Raw genomic sequence first — 15436 nt, 5'->3', positions numbered from 1 at the left:
TCTGGGAAACATTCCACAGACATGCAGGAGGTCAATTTTCAACAACGACAAATGTGCCATGAAAATTGCGGCACGGGCTGGATTGGTTATTCGTTATGATTTTACTTAGAAATATGAAGTTGAAGGCTCTATACATAAGCAAGCCTATTAAATCAGATATTTGGAAGCTTTTCTACACCATTTTGGAAAAAAATAGACTTTCTTTAGGGTTCAAGCGTACAAAATATTGAGTCGCGATCTCGAAGCTGTACGGAGTATGCCCTAAATAGGCAATTTCTGTCCATACGCTACAGATATGTATATAAACGAATCAAATAAAGAGTCTCAGTCCGTAAGAACCTGAGGAGATGCTGATAGTAATGAATATTAGGGCATTCTTAATGAACCCTCTCCGTGGTTAACAGTCGCTGTTGATCTCTCTATGCTCAGGCACTATATATCACATGACTCATATCCCACTTGAGCAGGCAAGTTACTTACCATACACACCTACCATTAAAACCAAAGAAAATTATTTGAGGAGGGTATCCCTGACACTATAAGCCTCACTACTTGGAAGTATAAAATGTTAGAAACTCCGCATTCTGCAGCCTCCGATTGGCTGATAGCTCGGTGATGACTCAGCAGTTCCTGATCTCCAAAATTCTCGAAACAACATTTACCTCACCTCCCTCATCTTTGATGTTCATTTGTCCCTGTTGGAATGGGTTTCAATTGAATCTTGTGAATAGTACGCCATGAACCTGTGAAATCGACATGTATCACGCCAATCCCGTACCCATCGAGATCGCGAAACCCGTACACCCGCCTTCGAGTCTCGTTGCGATACCATGAGCAGATGCTTGCGCCCCGGCCGCATCCTGCCATTCGGTCGCAGGCCAGCTGTTTCACGCCTCCCTTTCCTCCCATACCGATGCGTGGCTCCTTTCTCCCGGCCGACTTGGACTCAACATACCCGGAAGACTCGCAATGATCAAAGAGAAATTAATTTCCCAGATGAAGTTCTTTTTCTACGCCGATACAACTTAATTAAACACCCTCGCCTCAGGCATGACCAGAAGAGGCATATCGAGGAATGGATGCCAGTGCTAAGGGATTGTATTCCACCGAAAAATGCCAGACCACCCGACGTTGCCCAGTCTGCAGGCCAGCCCAGGCTTCGACCACTCCGCGAATCTGAACGCCAGCTTGATAGGACCCATGCTCTACTGGGGTGCCTATGGGATGGAAGGATTCATTTTGAATTTCAACTTCTTGCGCATCTTGGATTTGCGCACCATGAGTGGTCTAATGTGCAAGCTCTTTTAAACAGCATGATCGACACCTATGAGTTGCTAGCTTCTCATATGCCTCCTAAACACCCTTCGGCTGGGCTTGATTGGAACAGGCCATTTCGCGTACGCCGTAGAGATGAGTCAACATCAGACTCTGTGTCTCCCCTCACCACAGAGATCTCCCTCAGCAAGCTCACGGGGGGTACAAAATCATCATCTCCTTGGAAATGGTCTCGTCTAGAACCTCTTCCATCAGATAACATTTCTCTTGATACTCTGACGATAGAACCTGCACCTAGATTCTTTGGAGAGAGAATTTTAGCTGAAGTGCTCGCAAATCTCGGCTCTCTGGTTTTGTATGCCGCTCGCAGCCGGTCAGATGATTCAAAGCATGCAATGACCTGTGTATTCCGAATTCTTGCCCGTTTACACCATGCAGGCATGATCTCTGACAGAGTTTATCAATATCCAAAACCAGATGCCAGCCAGATTGTGTTCCGTCCTCCAGGTCTCCATCTTTTGTCCAATCCCATCATGAGCGTTTTGTCGGATGCGGCGTGGCATGAACATGAAGCAGCAGTGGCCGCAGCGGCCACTGCTGCAGGAGAGTCGTCACCTTTCATTCCTTACACGCCAAGGATTCGAGAGCTGGGTCCTGAGATTTGGCTTGAGCTCATTCTATGGTGTTGCGTGGAGCATGGGTTTTGCAAAACGGGCACACTGCTCGTGCATCAAATGACCCGGCTTAGCGAATGGAAGGCTGAGAGTTGGGCGCCTTTAATAAGCGACCTTGATACAGTACAACAAACTAATGTCAGTATCGAGCAATCATGGCGTCGGCCAGGCCAAAACAAGAAACCTCCAACACTCAAGGGCCAGGACAAATCACCATTCAATGGACTTGGATTCCGAACTATCAGCTCTGAAGTGGTTGCATCGCTACGGAGTGGCTTGGCGAACAAGGCTTATGTCGGAATGGGAGATCGTGGATATCTTCCTGAGGATCTCACCAAATTATCGGCCCCTTTAACTAAACTGATTGACCCTCCCGTGTCCAGCCGTGAGGAGCTTCGTCCAACAAACAGGTTCACCAATTGGCACATTGTACGCATATTGGCCTCGGGCTGTTTAAAACCGTCCTCTGATCCTGTTTCCTTCGAGGATCTCCTAAGGTCTCAGAATAATGTTGTTCCTCCGTGGGAAGGGAACGAGTTGAGCCTGGCACAAGCGTTGGATGGAAAAACGCGCGCGCAGTTCTATGATGAATCGGCTGCCATGACTGGCCTCATCGAGTTCAATCTCAATTATTATGCTCGGGATAAGCAAAGTGGACGTCTTTTCCACGAGTATGCTTGGCTCCAAAATATTATCGATGCTAGCAAGGCACAGCACATCCAAAAGTTTTTTGAACGGATGAGCCAAGCCAACGATGGAGAATCTTCTTCGATGTTCGATTTCAAATCTTTCGAACCTCAAGATATCTCTCAATCGTCTATCCCACAGCTATCATGCGCCACTTTTGCTAATCTCCTTGACGTGGCGACTACAACACACGCATTTGATTTCGGCCAACAACTACTCCTGGACAATAACATCGATGGCCCTGCCATCCCTCAAAGCTCATATAAAAACCAGGCCCTGGCGCCATCTATTCTTCGATTTGCAGCTGCCACTGGAAATACCGAGCTTGGCGAGCGTGTCATCGCGTCGCTCGCGATCCCCCTTTCTGTGAACACCATTAAATCATTGATCAACTTCAGTATCGCACGAAAAGATTGGAACCGCGTGATATTGATGCTCACCTTCCTGACCGAGCACCGAGCTAAATCCTGGGGTTACATCAATATCGGCGTACTGGCAAGTGCAATCATCCGGCTCGACGCCACCGTTAAACACAAGACATCTGCCGGCACCTTGACTGAGAGCGATACAAAAGATCTGAATCAAGCCAAGGACATCTTGCTCCGCCTTTTCCGCGGCGAGTGGCATGCTAATAACACTCGTGAGAAAGTCAGAAACTTCCAGCTTCGAACACTCTCTCGTATGCACCGCGTGCTCTCCGCCATCCCGGGTCCTCTACCAGAACTCCTCAAACAAGTGGATGTACCCAAGGAAATCACCGGACACCACAAGGCCACTTTGATCCCGCCAGCCACCTTCCACGAGATCTTCGCTGCTGTCGTCGAAACGCAGGGCGCTATTGCCGGCAAGCAGTTCTGGGATAAAGTCTGTGTCGACTGGCTATCTCCCAAACGCCAGCTCCAATCTCCAGGCGGTGTTGCCCGACTACTATTCAGCGAAGAACGGATCAATTCACACGGTGCCCCAGGATGGGACGCAGATTACTTCAATCATGTCCGAAACAAAGCCACAATAGCAGATCTCAACACCGTCCGCATCCTCGCACGAAGCGCCGTCCGAGAATATGCGGAATGCGTGAAACAAACCACGGAAACATCCCACGACCACACTCCCAGTCCCAGCTCCAGTATACCCCAAACCAACACCACCGACCCTGATAACAAAACCTCCTCCTCCTCTTCCTCCTTCGTCTACGACCCCACTCTCCCATACACATCCTCCCTTTCCCGCAAGGAATACCCCTACCAATTAAAGTCCGGCAAGATGCCCCAAACAGAGCTCGAGTCCATTCTCGACTTCTGTCTCGAGACCTTCCTGAAATTCGGTCTCCCCGAAGACCAAGTCGACATCGAGATCCCTGGCCACATGCGCCGCATGCAGCTCAGAAAGGTCTTTTCTTCGCCGACGCGCAGACCTGTTCGGATGCGGATCAAGTACAACAGATCCGATCCTTTCATGAGATCGCACTGGCCGAAGGAATTGGCAGAGTCTTTACCGAAGCCGGAGCCAGAGCCAAAGTGGCCTTATGAACGATAATCACAAGGGATGGGATGTGGGAGAGACTTCTAGTCCCTGGGTCCTGTCTTATATGTATTTTTATTTTCCAGGTAAAAACTATTCTCGAATGTATATACTATTTTTTTCCACTTCATGGACCAATTGAGAAAGTTAATTGATATTAAATGGTTATTGGGCTTAGATATTTATTCTAAAATATGCTGGATGCACTCAAAGGAACATGTGGAAAACAGAATGTGAGTGGATTTGATATCAGAACTTGTTAGTCTGATCCAACGCCGACTTAAAACCAAACCCAAAGCCTCCGTTGTGAGTCCAGCTCAGCCCGGATCGTTACATGTCCTTTCGATGCCAATATAAAGAGATATGACGCCCGCTTATTTTTGGTTATTGCTGGATATCATCTAGATATCGCTTTCGGGGCACCTAAGTATTGATATACCACCTAGACATTAAAGAGATATTCGTGGTAGGTCAAAGGGAAAGGGATTCGTGAATGGAGAGAAATGAGAACCGGCCATCAAATGCGGATACATATGCGTTAAGAAATGGAATAGTAAAACATGGGTAAGAAAGAGGGACGGTAAAGAAATTAGGGATAGGGATATGAATATGACAAGGTAAAAACAAGGGTTGCTAGGTATACTGCTGGGAAAGGGATATGATAATTGGGTTAAAGGGGCAAGTCAGCCGAAAAGAATAGGATGGTAATAAAGAACGTGCATGCTTTCGTATTCTTGCATGTTGTTCTGTATTTCCATATCAGCATGGGTATGGGCAATAATTGTATTCAATGTTCCTAGTCTTCATTCTCATTGGAATGAGGGAAGAAAGAACGCATAAACTCCCCGGAGATGGGATCATAAGGGAAGTATGAGTCCTGGGCCTCGGCTGTCAACGAGTCGACCAGGTCCGCGGTCGAGATAGTCGGGTAGAAGTAGTCTAAAGCGGGCTGTGCATCTGGAACAGACACTTGGGGATGTTCCAGCTGGCCCCAGTAGTCGCCGGCGCCAGCGCCAGCGGCATGAGATACAGGCTGGTCAGACAGCAGTTCTGAGCCTATAGTTGTTGTGGGCTCTGAGATGTATGGGTAGGAGGGCATGTCGCTGACGTCGTATTTCATGCCCTGGGCCAGTTTGCGGAGGCTGAGGTCGCAGAGCTGCCAGGCGCGTCGGGAGGCAATGCTCTCCCCGGACATTGCGAAGAGCCAGCGGATTGCTTTCTTAGAGAGGATGATGAAGTTCTTTTCTTCTTCTGGCATGTGGACGGTGCCGAAGGACAGCTCGAGGAGGAGGACTGTCGCCGCTTGCATGAGATAGTGGAGGATGCACCACCATGGGGAAATCCTGTACAGCTGGAGTGCATCTGGCTCATCCGGGATCAGATCCAGCATGTGTCTTGCAGAATTCAGGGTTAATACTGCCATTTCGTGGCTGAAAGAGGGGTTGTTGCCTTTTTGGCGCGCGTCACGCCGGCACAGACAGGGACGGCCTAGTGTGATCCGCGCACTATAGTATTGCAGCGCTAAACTCAGTTTGTAGCGAAGGATATCCGGTCCATTATCTTCCTTGATTGTGAAGTCAAGCCCGGTTGGAAGGTTGGATTGCCATATCTCAGTTCGGGACTTGAGTTCAGCAATCCGGATCTCGATGTGTGCCCATGGTATCATCACGCAGTCTACTGAATAGACTTTATTGACAATTTCTTGCACTATGACTATCAAGTCGCAAAAGTAGACATAACAGAGACCGTAGTTGACACGCAAGTTTTTGATCCATTCAGTATCTCGCACTCGAGTGTGCTGACTGGCATCCTTACCATTTACTGGGTGGAACGGCATTTTTCTGATAGACGCACTTGTCATGACGTTGTTGATTCGTTCGTCTCGTAGTGTTGTATCTGTGAGTACTTCGAGGGCATCTGGCTCCTGTAGCTGTTCTTCTTCAAATGGTATCGGGAAAGGCGCGGTGCACATTGCGTCCTGGATACAAGTTGCCCGACCAGTCATTATTCCGAGCATGTGCTCGAATGTATACAGACACCACCAAACTCGGTAACGGGCTTCTTTCGAAAGATTGGGTGTGGTTGGACTACTGCTTTTCATGTTGATTCCAAGTGTGATTGCAGACCGCACTGCCAAAGCCGAGATTCTCCACGCCCTATAAGAAAGTGTTATGGGCCGCTTTATTAGAATGATAAGAAGGAAGTTCCTCAACTCACCGATTGATTTGATCAGAAGCGAGAAGGTAGAATGCAACCAAGGCTTCTACCTGGACTTGCTGGAGATCGGGATGGCTGAACAGGGCATCGCCATTCATACTAAGAATTCTAGCTCGCGTCAGATACACCAAATGGTCCTTATCATCCCCACGCCATGGTGCGTCAATGAGATGGCTATGTTTAGCCCCAATTGCGAATATCATATTCAATATAGCAAGCCACTTGTCACCGGGTTGAGCAGCACTGTCAAAGAATGTCCGGTACTGTGCTGAGAAAAGGGGTTTGTTGATGATGGGGAAGAACGGATGCACGGTAGTCAAATAAGCCTCGAACATATGATCCGCCATCTCTCGGGGGGGCATGGAATACAATTGTATCGGTCCGGGGACTGAAATATCCAAGTCATCAAGATGATAATTGACTGCATGCAGAGCTAACGCATCATCAGTCTTTAGATCCTGGCCTGGCTCCAGACTCCCCGGAAGACCTTTGGCACGTTGATCTGCCTCTCTCTGTAGTCGTTGCATCCAAGTAATTTCTGAATTTTTCCCCATATAACCAGTTGCTCTAGCATGTTCTGACCGATTGATATCCTCTTCTACTCGATCAATCGCCTCCAGAGACCCAATAGACGACGGCGAAGTCGGTTCATCGTTTCCTAGAACTTCATCCTGGGGGGTTGCTGATTGAGACTGGGAATTATGCGACGAATAATCCACTTCCGGGCCATTCTGTGGTTGCAAGTATTAGCGACACTCCGATATCTTAATAAAAAGAACAAACCTTGTCCAGCAAGCTCCTGATCCGCTCCGCGATACTGAAATCAACAACACCCGCCAAATCCTTCAACAGATTCTCATACTCTTGCGCTTTCTCTGAGAGCTTGTCAACTTGTCTGTAATGCGCGAGCAGTCAGTCAGCATGTTCGCTCGCAATTGAATTTCGTTACAAAAATATGCATATATAACCACAGAGACACCTACTTTTTTGTTCTCTCCCTCCAACCTTCGGGGTAGTTGCACGTAGCCCTCAGCTCACGACACTGGCGACAAACCGGGGTATCACCACTACATTTTGTTTTGCGCTGCCTGCAGGACGAACAAGCACGAGGCACTCGTCGATTATAACGCGGAGCAACTGCAGCCCGTTGACGAGGAATGGCAACCTTAGTTTGTGGTTGAAATGTCCTATTTGACAGAGTTGAGGATGTGTTGGCTTTTTGGGGGGCCTGTTGTTGACACTGTGTTTGCCACGGGAAGAGGGTGTGATATGGGTATTAGGTCTGCGGCTGGTCGTTGGGCGAATGCTTCTCTTTGAGGAACGCCATCATAGTTCGACTGGGGAGGCGCTTCTTCGATTGTCATGGCCGCAAAAGCCCTGTAAACGTTAACGAGAGAGAGGGGTAAGTCTCAATCTCGAATTCGCGTGCCTGCGGCCCTATGTATACAGTTGCGACGAATGATAGAGCTGTATTTGCATCTCATAGGCCAAGAACTGATGTAAATGTATATACAAAAAAAAAATTGAGACGGATTAACAGGAGCACAAATTTTGTACCTCGGGAAGTGAAAATACTGTAGAAACCAAAGACTGAAGTTGTTCAGTGGCGGATTATGCGTAATCGGTCCACGCGGGTTCGGGACCTGGCCGGATGATAAACCGCCCGCTTTCCTGATTTGGCCCTGATTAGTCACGGTTTTTCCAAGGTTGGGCTTTCCATGGTTGCTATTATGAAAATTATGAAGATGAAGATGAAGATATAAAGATGAGAGAGATGAATTCATAGGGGAAAACGCTAGTTATTTTGACACTTTTGGGTGAAACCATTCCGTGAATATCCTCCCAATTCACCCATTCAGGGTAAGTAAACCAAAACATATGTATATATACAAGAGAAAATAGGCATTAGCGAAAAGAGAACAGGTAGGATGCGCCGAGAAACCAATGAACATGTACAAGCGAGGTGAATAGAGGTAAAGAGAACATGGCGGGTCACAGCCCAGCCAAGAGTGGAGAGAAGGAGAAGGGAGGAGAAGATAAAACCGAGTGGACTCGGTGATCAGAGAATAAGTTTAGAATTCGCCAAACATCTCATCGAGCTCATCAACTTCCACCATCTCTGGGTTTTGCAACTCTCTCCAGGAATCGAAGACGGGCTCCGAGTTCATGGAGATAGGCCGAGGGGTGAGAGTGAGCCTCTCGTGCGACTCCGTCAGGTCCGACATCTTCAGATCGACGTCCGGAAGGCCGCTGTTCAACATATCAAGCGAGCGCTTGAGGGTCGAAACAGGCGCGGCATCGGGATCTTCAGGAAGGCTAATCTGAGGGGCAACGAGAGCGCCAGCAAGTTCCTCACCGTCCACACCGAGATCTGTCAAAGCGCTCGTGCCAGACGAGACAGACGATGCGATGGAGGTGAGGGAGGGGGAAGGGGAGGTGCCGAACAGGGCACTCGCGGCAGCCTCGTCCAAATCCTGAGCCATTTGGTCAACGGGCATGTGCGAGAAGTAGTCACTATACTCTTCTTCAGACATGCCGTCACCGTGCATAGAAGGCGACATTGAACGACCATTCACAGGCGATTCAGAGATGCTCATATCACGGTCCCCCAAGGCGCTGAGGCTCTCGGAAAGAATGGACTGGCTACGGCTGGACTCGGCTTTTTCCTCAGACGCACGCTCACGCACAGCGCTGGCAGTTTGTGTGAATTCTTTCTCATCACCCTCCAGGGGCGGAGAAGCCGCACGATGCGAGTTCATAAGACGCGTCAAATTACTAGCATTGGGGAAGTGATCGGGAGAACCGCCATGGCTAGCGGAGGTATTCAAATCGCCATGCTCCTCAAAGTCAGGAGAAGACAAGTCCACTTCCGGACTGGGGCTACGTTCCCGCACCATTGCGTCTTCCTCATCCTCGAGACTGGATACACTGGGTGTGATGTGCTTGCTACCAACGGCAGATACCATATCGTCTGTCTCAGGAATAGGTTGATGGGGAAACGTGGTAAGATAGTAATACACTTTGCGTGGGTGAATTAAAATAAGCTCCTTAGCGATAGGGCACGGCGCGAGAGCCGTCCAAGGACGCTTCATATAGGCAGCTAACCGCGAGGAAAGCAAGGCAGCAGGATTCGCGGAACTAAAGAGATGATATGTTAGTCATTGTATTTTCAAAAGCGCGTCCGCGGACGCCTGAATTGGATACATACTTTGCGACATTGACATTTAGTGTGACCAGAACCGCGGCGAGTTCTTTCACGAGATGAGGGCGATTCCCCGTCTTCTCGAGTTGATTGATTACAGCGACAACAATATCATCGTTAATTCCTTCTGTGTCAATCTTGGGTGCAAGCACTCCATCCATAGGCGAGGGAGGGGGTGTGATCTCAAATAGTCCATGTCGGCCGGCGCGCGCAATAATTTTTGGGTCGGATGGCTCGGGTGATAATGAAGTTGAACCATGCGATCTCTTGACTTTCTTTGTAGGTTGCTCATCGGTATTCACTTTTGAGATAGAGGGGGAGCGACGAGTGGAATTTGGGAGGTGAATGCCCAAGGATGGGAGGGATAGTGACTTGCGACGAGTGTTGTACGGCATTGCGAAACGGGAGAATAACAGGGAAATTCAAGAATCAAAGAGTAAAACACACAAATATCAGGTTATAATAGAAGCAAAAGGATATAATAATAAACAGAATAATAAGAATAATAATAAAAAAAAAAAGGATTCTAAGATATGGGATGTTAGTAGAAAAGGGGATGAGAGGAAGGATAAACGGGGGGGATCATCAAGATGCGACAGGAAGAGCTGTTTGGATGGCAAATTACCAGTGGGGGCCTGAGGAATCTGCGGAAAAAAAAGGTGGAAAAATTGACAACAAAATTGAAAATATTGTAATGTACGGTATTGGTATTTAATCCTTTTTAAATTGAGCAGCCTCCCGGAATTAGTCTGGCGGTGATTGGTTGGACTGGGGCTTGCTGGGGGCTTGTTTTTATTTTCCTTTTTCCTTTCCTCTTTTAAGAATGTACGGAGTACATGAGAATGTCTATACTTTTTTTAAAAAAAAAAACTATAGTACTTTGTACTCTATACTTAAGATAATCTTACATTAGTCTTAGATATACTATATTCCCCCTTCACCGCCATGTTAAAGCCACAAGGATACGACATGCGACATGCGAAACGCACAGGCAAAAATCCAACAATTCTTAGGCGGTGGGGATCCAACCCATTCCTCTTCAGGCGTTAGTATGATAATCCATAGTTCTTCCATTCTATCTTCGGTCTTAGTGCATACCGGAAGACATTCGGTGGGGTCGACCATGTGTTCTATGACCCGACTAGGTCCAATTTTGGTGCTCTAAGAGCCTTGGCGTCTCCATAGAATCTAGCGACTGTCGGAGGTTACTTGATGGTACATTGAATTCCGCAAATCACAATCCGATTCATTGAATAATAATAAGCCATACCGATTGATTGATTGGTAGTGGTGGATATCGGCATAATGTTTTGTCTGATTCGGAGCCTTGTTACTGCATATGTATAACCAATTTATTATTACATACGCATTCGATATGTCAATTGTTGGTTGCTAGGGGGAGGCACACCGCTGTTGATCAAAATATTTTAAAGACAACCTAGCCTTGGAAATATGCAAGTCTACTAACTAAGCATAAATCTTATCTAAATATTCTTAACCCAAACTGATTTTTGAAAACCAAAAAAAAATGAAAGAAAAAATGAAGAAATGAAGCCGAGCTCCGGTGGGAAAAACCGAGACCCAAACCAGCTCCCTAGCGAAACCGTTTAGAAACGGAAAAAAAAAAAAAAGAAGAAATATATAAAGTGACCACTTAAAGTCCGAGTTCCCACTATACAGTGGATCTCAGGGACCCAATCGACGGGATAACGATCAATCAGAGTCGATGTATCGTATTGTACATGACGCTAGTAAGGGATGCTCACATTAGCGTCTCGGGGAGAAAAGGAACGTTTGCCACCGATGATGCAGAAAGCTGAGACACTTTGTTTTTCTATGGATATATACGTAGTCTTTAGATCTATCGATTTTTTTTCAAACATTTTAACACTTAAGATATCTAAAAGCTAAACTTGCCGCAGTTGCCTCTTGAAAAATGTGGTGGCAGGGAAACCAATTAATACAACTATATATTGCTACGTGTATATGATGACATTTCTCCTCTCCAGCCATCGGATCCTCTATCCACCCTCTTAACTGTGATATGATGATGATCAGACGGGAGGATATCATTGTTTATCGGTCTCCGTATATTGGACTGCGTAATGCTCTAGGTACATCATACTAGCCCACATCCCTCGGGACCCAGCAAGGGACTTACATAGTATGTACCAGGTACAAGCATTGCTGGATGTGATGCAGGTTTCCCATATTGAGGGGAACACCATTCCTTGAATTAACCCCTGCCATCTCTATATGTGTCGTGTGTCGCATTTATTCTCCGCATCTCCGTTTTCATGACATCGGATCGGGTCCGTCAACCATGGGAATAGCCTGCCCATTGTTACATGTACATGTCTTCCGCACCAATTTCCTAGTTCGGGTTTATCTGATCGCATCCAACATTGAATGCGAGAAGATTGTACAGACTGTACCTACATCATACAGTATGCAGGTGTGCGAGAATTCTCCGCACCTCCACAACCGCAGGGTGCTACATAATGTCTACTTCCGTCTAGGGTACTCTTTATAGTTACAGTATATCAATTCTACATATAATCCTACAATACAATATATATGATAGCAAATCAAGGTTATCAAAATCGCCAATAATATCAATGCTTATCACCAATAGTCCCTAAAATGTCCAATCTAAAGGAGACACATCAAAGTCTAGATCTACCAATGAAAGACAATATGCACTCGATAACCGATGCATCAAAATATCCCAAAACCTTACCTCAAGCCACTATCCTTGGTTCCGACTTCCCCGCCTGCATCAAAGAAGATGACTAACCGCATAACACGGCCCCAGGGCCCCGGCATAATCCTTGGAAAGATCTACATCTTGCATGTAAATTCATAGGACATTGGTAGAAAAACCCGTTTTTTAAAGGCGGGACAGAATCCATGCTATCGTCGGCCAATCCCATCTGTGGAAAAAAGTGCCGAGTCGCCGCTAATATATATATATTGTACCCATGTCCCTTTATGTACCGGATTGTAAGCCGTCGCGGGGTGGTGCCACCGCTTTACAAGGTGCTCAGGGTCCTACTCATTATTGAGTATTTCATATCACATGGTTACCTGGTGAACGGGCTATGTGCCTAGGTAACCCTGGATGCTACTATACCTGGTACCTAGACTGCACTGGTGAGCACATACTTTGTAGAGGTTTCATACTAGATGGTAGTGTTGAATATAAGCTGTTATTGACGAGATTTTACCCATCGCTAGATATCTAATTCCCTAGTATTATCTAGCTACGAGGAGAAAATTTAGGGGACAAGTAGTACAAGGAGATTTAAGGTGGATATAATGTTATAAACACAATGGGTCACTTGAATAACGTGACTCTTTTCAACATACCCGTACCTGCCCTTCCCCTAAGGGATTTGATGCCTTTGAAGGAGGTAAAGTTCTCATAGCCAGCTACCATTCGCGCGTTATTCACCCTAAACCAGTCAAGAAACTTTCGATCTTCTAGTATTTGAGCCCAACGGTCTTATGTGAGACACGTAGGCCATGCAAACAAACTGGTATGGGCCTTTTGACTTGGAAAGTAAGGGTAACACGATAGGTATACATAACATTTCACAAACAATCAGCAATCTCTGTATGCATGAGATAACTCTCTGTGAGGCCTAGATTGATTATGTGCTAGCCAGCTAAAGTTGAACAGTTCGTATGAGGTCAGCTTGCTCGCATTGCATTTGGACTCTGGATTTTATCGCAAGGCGCGGCTGAGATCTTGGCATTCTGACGACGTTCCCTGCTGCTCGGATGGAAAGTCTGTCCTGGTTCTCATTTGATAACTCCATTATGTTTTTGCGTGAAGTTTTTGTGTTTTGTCAAGGAAAAATATACTAGTTCTTGGATTTGTAGATTAGGGTTATCAAAGGAAGGCGTTGGGATCCACTCTGAAGATATACTGATATTGATTCCACTATACAGAGCCTCTCGTAGTTCCCTGTTAATATAGCAGACAATTCTCTATCTAAACAACAGTTGACTTCAGCCTTAATTCTGGAATAAAATGAAGTGTAAATATCGCAAAGTCTCGAGAAATTTATAACGATGTATATGATCGTGCCAAGTCTGCCAATACTTGGCACGATTATTGAGTTTTGAAATAACTTCTACTCGGTGCTGCAATCGTAATACGTATTTTCCCTCTCAGAAAGTCATATCAAGTAAGATCAGTGCTTACTACATATATTTTATGTAACACTCACGCTCGACGTGCTCATCTGGGCAGTTTTACTCGATCAAAACGCGGCATGAAGCACTAAACCGAAAGGGAAAACTATGGAAGCCTAAAAGCCGATGTACATATGTGTACACATACCTCGTGCTAGGAGCCCATCTCGATGGGTATTCCCAGTATAGGTAAGTATAATCCGATAGGATAATACCTAGGTAGCAGCGATGTTTTCCCCCACCTCATCGTGATCTCGTTTAGAGGGGAAGAGGAGTATATTGTTGATCACTTCTTTACGTCGGGGAGGCAGTCCTCCTGCTATTTACCAGGGTATATCATAGTTCAAAATGTTGCTTCATATAGATATTGGGGGAAAACTTGATCTTATATTCGGTGCAAAAGTCAGGCCATATACCGGAAGAAGTAAATCTTCCCCGAGGTATCCTGTTATCAAATATCTAAATTTAGTATATTATCAACTGTACGGAGTACAACGTACAATATATATTTATCTTGAAACAGTACTTATTCACAAATATCAATACTATCTAGTTCTTTATAGATAGCCATTTTGACATCCTCCTCAGCCCAACACATATCCACCGCATTCCTCGCAAGCTGCACCATCCCCCCCCGAGTAAACCCACAATAGCTATAAACCTTCTGCAAATTCCCATCAATCCAAACATCATGCATCAAAGTCGGATCATCACTATTAATACAAATCTTCACCCCCCTCTCCACCAACCTCCGAATCTTCGGAAACAAAACCTCAGTCGCCGTCCTCCGATGATAAGCATGCGGACACAAAGTCAACCCAATCCCCCTATCCACCAGTCCCTTCCACAACTCCTCAGAATCCTCCGCATCCAACCCATGATCAATCCTCTCCGCTCCCTTCCCGCCACAAACATCAAAAATAGCCTCAGTAACGTGTTCCCGCGTATCCTTCTGCCCAAAATCACAATGCATAGTAACATGCAGTCCATCTGCACGCGCCAGCGCAAACCCCTCCTCAAAAAGCATAGGCGGCCTCTCGTACGCATTACTCGCTAACCCAACAGCATGGAACAGCCCCTTCCCGCCATCGACGGTCCCAGCAGCCCACGGCCGAGCCTCACGGTAAGCATCAAGGCCCTGCTCCACGGGCTCGTCGCGCAAGAAGCACAGAATCCAGCGCGAATGCACACCAAGCTGTGCGACGGCGTCGTGTTTCGCGCGCAGATACCCGTCCATAACGGCGGCTGCGGGGACGCCGCGGCGTGTGTGCGCCTGGATGTCGAAGAAGGGCTCGGTGTAGCGCACGTTCATATCTGCACAGCGGCGCAGATACGCCATGGCTAGATCATAGAAATCGGTTTCTGTGCGCAGAACTTCGCACCCGGCAAAATATGCTTCTAGGAAGGTTGGGATGCCTGGTTGGCGACCATTTAGCTCGGGGCGGTGGTTGAGGGTTACTGCGTAGGAGGCTTGCAATTCTTCGAAGGTGGCGTATGGGAGGGGGTACGTTGTTGCGGTGGGCCAGGTCCCAGCGCAAAGAGGGTGTAAGCGTGCCTTCGATATGAACATGGAGCTCGACCTTGGGGAGATTGGCTATGAATGGGGTGATTTCGAGGCCGTTCATAATTGCGAGTTTTCACCACTTGGGGCAGATAAAAT

At 46.8% G+C, this 15436-nt stretch overlaps 4 protein-coding genes across 4 annotated transcripts; 1 reads left to right on the top strand and 3 right to left on the bottom strand.

The window, feature by feature from the left end:
• Positions 1–830: 830 nt before the first annotated feature.
• Positions 831–4172, top strand: N7479_009095 (uncharacterized protein; the record flags this gene model as incomplete). The annotated part of the gene is made up of 1 exon (XM_057256788.1): positions 831–4172. The coding sequence occupies one exon, from the start codon at positions 831–833 to the stop codon at positions 4170–4172; it is 3342 nt and encodes a 1113-aa protein (XP_057104246.1).
• A 781-nt stretch (positions 4173–4953) lies between these two features.
• On the bottom strand, positions 4954–7738 carry N7479_009094 (Zn(II)2Cys6 transcription factor; the record flags this gene model as incomplete). The annotated part of the gene is given in 5 exon segments (XM_057256787.1): positions 4954–6313; positions 6375–7105; positions 7158–7269; positions 7358–7614; positions 7628–7738. 5 exon segments carry the CDS (start codon positions 7736–7738, stop codon positions 4954–4956), a joined length of 2571 nt encoding a protein of 856 aa, XP_057104245.1.
• Positions 7739–8446: 708 nt separating this feature from the next.
• On the bottom strand, positions 8447–9971 carry N7479_009093 (uncharacterized protein; the record flags this gene model as incomplete). Its single annotated transcript, XM_057256786.1, has 2 exons — positions 8447–9512; positions 9583–9971. 2 exons carry the CDS (start codon positions 9969–9971, stop codon positions 8447–8449), a joined length of 1455 nt encoding a protein of 484 aa, XP_057104244.1.
• A 4331-nt stretch (positions 9972–14302) lies between these two features.
• Positions 14303–15346, bottom strand: N7479_009092 (adenosine deaminase family protein; the record flags this gene model as incomplete). Its single annotated transcript, XM_057256785.1, has 1 exon — positions 14303–15346. The coding sequence occupies one exon, from the start codon at positions 15344–15346 to the stop codon at positions 14303–14305; it is 1044 nt and encodes a 347-aa protein (XP_057104243.1).
• Positions 15347–15436: the final 90 nt, after the last annotated feature.

This window comes from Penicillium vulpinum (genome assembly GCF_028829585.1).
Source record: "Penicillium vulpinum strain IBT 29486 chromosome Unknown utg000004l_segment0_segment0, whole genome shotgun sequence".
Lineage (NCBI taxonomy): Eukaryota > Fungi > Ascomycota > Eurotiomycetes > Eurotiales > Aspergillaceae > Penicillium > Penicillium vulpinum.
Note: the sequence above shows the minus strand (reverse complement) of the source record. Positions and strands in the feature narration are given on the sequence as shown.